The sequence below is a fragment of the Cystoisospora suis genome, assembly GCF_002600585.1.
Source record: "Cystoisospora suis strain Wien I chromosome Unknown contig_4368, whole genome shotgun sequence".
NCBI classification, from domain to species: Eukaryota; Apicomplexa; class Conoidasida; order Eucoccidiorida; family Sarcocystidae; genus Cystoisospora; species Cystoisospora suis.
This window is the reverse complement of record NW_027157160.1, coordinates 29516-34053: the sequence shown is the minus strand read 5'-3', so window position 1 is coordinate 34053 and position 4538 is coordinate 29516. Positions and strand designations below refer to the sequence as shown.

Here is a 4538-nt window from a genome sequence, read left to right as displayed (position 1 = left end):
ACATACATCCATATATACATACACAAGTCATAATATGACGAGATCAAGACCACTCTCATCAAGGCATCCAATCCAGATGTCTACACGTAGGAATAAGTAAGTCCCCATAGACAGACGTATCTTCCTCCTCTATGTGTTATGTTTCTCTTTGACTCGTTTTATGTCTTTCTTTCTCTTTCTCGGTTGTCTGACTGTGTCTGTAGGGTGTACCTGATCGCATGCGTATCTGATGATAAGAATCGGTGAAGACCTGACTCCTCCTAACACTCAGGCGTATCGATTCGAAGCGAGCACTCTGGCGCATATCTCGGATCCTATGACGGAAGTAGAAGCGCTTGTTTTCGAAGCTGATGGTCATGGGCGCGAGCTTAAGAAGAGGATTGAGAGACCCCGTGAGAAGGGATGGAGTCTGCTTAATTAGAGCATTGATGCATGCACGGTGTTTCTCGCCAAAGAGACAGACTTCCACATGCTGTTTACTTATGGTTGTTGTATTAGCGCCGCTAGCACCACTGGATTTGGAGGACAAGGTCGAATGTGTCTCTCTTCCACGGCGAGATGAAAGAGACGAAGAAGAAGAAGAAGCAGAGAGATCTTGACGTCGTGAAGAAGATGAAGAGGAGAGGTATTGCTCACTTTCGGCTGCTTCAGCAGCGACAGAGAAGAGATCAAGATCATTCAATTCGGAGACGTCTTTTAGACCATAATCTGCTGCAATACACATCTGATGAACCTGAAGAAAGGCCTCTAAGATAGGAAGAAGTTGAGACAAGACAAGAGGCGCCCCGTCATCTTCTGGAGAAGACGAAGAGGAACTATACTGGCTGTTGTTCTCTCCTCCTCCATGTCTTAAAAGAGATGGAGACGGTGTCGAGACACGTACTCGACTACTACTACTACTACCCCGTCCCTCTTCATCTTCTTCTTCTTCCCGGCGATGTGCACCACCGGCATCTTCCTCTTCTTCTTCTCTTCTTCTTGCTTCTTCTTCATCTTCTTCCTGTTGCTCTCGAGGTCGAGATCCTACTCCACCCGCCCCACTCGTCTCTCCTCTCCGTCCACCACCTCCTTCTGACGAAGAAGAAGATGAAGAAGAAGAACGACGCCCTGTAGCCCCGCCTCTCCCTCTGGAATCTCCACCATGTGCCCTCAAACTACTATTACTACTACTACTGCTAGAACTTCTTATCCTCTCTCCTACTCCTCCTGCATGATACTTGGAAGTCCCTGGATTGGCTAGAGCCGGATAAGCTTCCTCAACAGCACTTAGTACATCATCCAACTCCTCCCATATCAGCGATGCACCTGCTTCGTCATAGAACTTCTTGAAAGCGACAACCGCAGACGCACTTCTCTCTCCTAGGAACATCCGACCTCCTGGAGAAGATCGACCTGAAGAGGCGACGGGGGAATGGTGGTGAGAGAGCCTGCTTGATCCTCCTCCTCCCCCCCCGGGAGTTGCCGTCATCATCGTAGGGATAGGTGGGGCGGCAACGACGTTATTCAAGGCTTCAATAGCTTCCATAGCCATAGCTTCAAGAGAGGTCATACTGTTTTCTTCTTCTCTCGGATTTCCTCCTTCATTCTGAGGTGTCCCGCTCTGCTGCGGGTCTCTCCTTGGTACAGATGGGGGGGGGTTCTGCGTGGGGATAGAAGAGCTTGACGATGAAGAAGAAGAAGACGATGAGGTACTTGAGACAGGAGGGGGTGAACTGCCATCGGGATGAGTCGCACCATCTGTCATTTCGACATCTAGACCTGAAGAAGATTCTCCCGAGCCTCCTCTTCCTCTTCCTAGGGAAGACGAAGACGAAGAAGACGATGATGTATGAGTATCATTGGTAACAACTATAGAATTCTGTCCCTCGCCAGTGGTACCTGAGATCCCTTCCCCAGCGGATGAAGAAGAAGTGCCGCTTGGGCTGTCGTTACTATTAGGGAGAACCGATGGACCATGAGACTCTCCTGAAACAGTAGGAGGTGGACTTCCTCTTTGTCTTGTATCGGAAGAGGAAGAAGATGATGACGACGAGGATGTCTGGCTAGCTGCCCCTCCATCATGAGCGCTAGTAGATGAGACACTTTCTTGTGGTGGTGGCGGTGACGTCGACGAAGAGGATGATGGTGTCTCGTTTCTTCCTCCTTCTCTTCCTTCTCTGTCTCCTCTTCCTCTCCCCGTATGAGGGTGACCCCCCTGAGCTTCACTTCGAGAAGACGTGGCGCCTTTTGTAGAAGAAGAGGAAGATGGTTGTCCTGTCTCTCCTGATGCGCCGCCATGCTGTTGTCTCTGGGCCTCTTGAATTTGATTGAGAACATCGATCAAGGTGGAACACAATCGATTGAAGGCAGCTAGCTGTGGATCTAAGAGATCTCGTCTTTGCCAGATATCATCATGAGGCGTTAAAGGAGGTTTCTTTCCTGACTTCGCATCTGCCGCAGCCGATCTTAGACTTTCTGCTAAGAGCTTTAATTCATATGATATGCCCCGGCTTAATGCTTCAGCGTTCTTCTTTAGAGCATCTTCCACCCATGCACGATGATAATGACAACTATAGAGACATCCAACAATCTTCGCGACGAGAGTCAACTGCTGTTGGTGAGCTTCCCGCTGTTGAGGTGTAACTACACCTTGAGACCACGACGCAGCGACACTCGGAGAACACAACAACTGACACAACGCCCGTCCTGCCTCTGGCGAGACAACTTTAAGCATAGGATTCTCTTCGCCTTTTCTCTCTTCTTCTCCTCTCTGATGCGACTTTGAAGGATCTTCCTTCTTACCTTTCTCGGCAGTAGTAGTAGTAGAAGAAGAAACGCCTGAAGTCGTCGTAGCAGTGGCAGAGCGAGGAGGCCGAGGCGAAGGAAGCTGAGAGGACGAAGAAGAAGAAGTCTCCGGTGCTGTATCACCGACAACTGCATGACTTTCTGTTGTCCTTTCTTCTTCTCCTCCTCTCATATTTCCTCCTGATGCGTGAGACTGGCTACCATCTACTTCTTCTTCTCCTCTTGATGTAGACGATGATCCTGGACCTCTGCCGCCTCCATCTTCTTCTTGACCCGCAGCAGAAGAGGAAGAAGCTCGGTCTCCCTCTGTGGCCTGCGATTGCTGCTCGGGACTTCTACTGTGACTTCTCCTTCTATTGCCTCCTCCACTGCCACTTTCTCCTGTCCCTGGAGTTGATCCCGACGTTGACGATGCTGTCGTTACACCTGAAGATGTAGGGGGGGGGCGAGGAGATGTGCGACGGCTTACTCGACCTCCTCTCTGAGTAGTCGATGAAGATGAAAGGTGTTGTTGATCTCCCCCTCCTATTTCTCCTGGTGCGTTCGCTCCAGATGCTGAGGTATGGCTGCTGCTGTGACCTCCTCCCCCACCTCCGAAGAGAATCGAATGAATAGCTGAGAGAAGGTGGTTCATGTGTCGAGGCGAAGACTGAAAGAGAGTTCCATTTGTTAGGGTCTGAAGAGAGACACAGACAGACCACCAGGGAGTTGCTTGAATGGGGGAGAAGGAAGAATGAGAGAAGAACGCACTCGAGATGGTATGACATATACGTCTATAGAAGATGGGAGAAATGGCTAAGGATGATGATCGCATGACTCATTTAAAGTCATAGAAACCTGTTTCTATGCTAGAGAGAAGACAGGGAAACAGAGATAGAAAGTGATACAAGAATAAGGCGGCAATCATGAAGGAGAAAAGGGTTCATCGACACACACCGTGCCCCTTAAGATGATAGATACTCTCCTCCCCCCTCCTTCTCCTCCTCCCATTTATACAGGCAGCTGTTAATCCCGGAGATGATCTATCTAGACTCCTCGACAAAGATGCGACGAACGCCTCAACGCTCATCTGGCCCCGATAGAGAGATACTTCCTCTCTCTCTCTTATATCGCGTTCTACGTTGCCTAGCTGTCCCTCGAGAATAAGTCTTCTACTGAGTCTTCTTCGCTGTTGTGGAAAGCGTATTTGAAGAACGTAGAGATGAAAAGGCCAAAAGACCCTCCTACTACAGAAGTGTGAGGTTTCTTGAGAATCGCATCGACTGTCTTTCCTCTCAAGGTGAAAAGAAGAAAGAAGAAAGAAAACGAAGGAATGTGTAAGTACCTGTATGTATGAGGAGATAGGTATGTATGTATGTATGACTATGTAGACCTACCATAAGAACATTAATGGGATATTCTGTAAGCAGGGCATCCTCTCCCCCTCCTCCAAGATCTTTACTTCCTTCATGAGGTTTCATCGTGGCGCTACCGAACTTCTCCTCTCCACTCTGAAGCTTCTGCGAACCCGCCTGCTGTGCTCCTCCTCCTTTATGACCAGCACCCCCTACGCGTGAAGAAGAAGACGAGCTACCCACACCTTCACTCTTGACCTCGTCTCTCGACAGACCCCCCCCCCCTCCGCCGTCCTTACTAGTGAGATGTCCCCGAGTCTCGCCTCCCACTCCCTCTTCTTGGCCATGACTCGATCTCTCATGCTTCTTCCCAGGAAGAGAAGAGGATGAAGACCCCGCAGGAGAGAAAGAAGAAGAAGA

General features: G+C 49.5%; 1 protein-coding gene across 1 annotated transcript in view; it reads right to left on the bottom strand.

The window, feature by feature from the left end:
* Positions 1 to 136: 136 nt before the first annotated feature.
* The window catches only part of CSUI_008005 (hect-domain (ubiquitin-transferase) domain-containing), a gene marked incomplete at its 5' end in the record, with an annotated part of 33888 nt that continues 29486 nt past the window's right edge, over positions 137 to 4538 (bottom strand). Inside the window, 2 exons of the mRNA XM_068068145.1 lie at positions 137 to 3460; positions 4161 to 4484. Of these exons, the coding sequence (XP_067919879.1) occupies positions 4477 to 4484 (8 nt within the window). The 3' untranslated portion in view covers positions 137 to 3460; positions 4161 to 4476. The remainder of the gene's footprint in view (positions 3461 to 4160; positions 4485 to 4538) is intronic.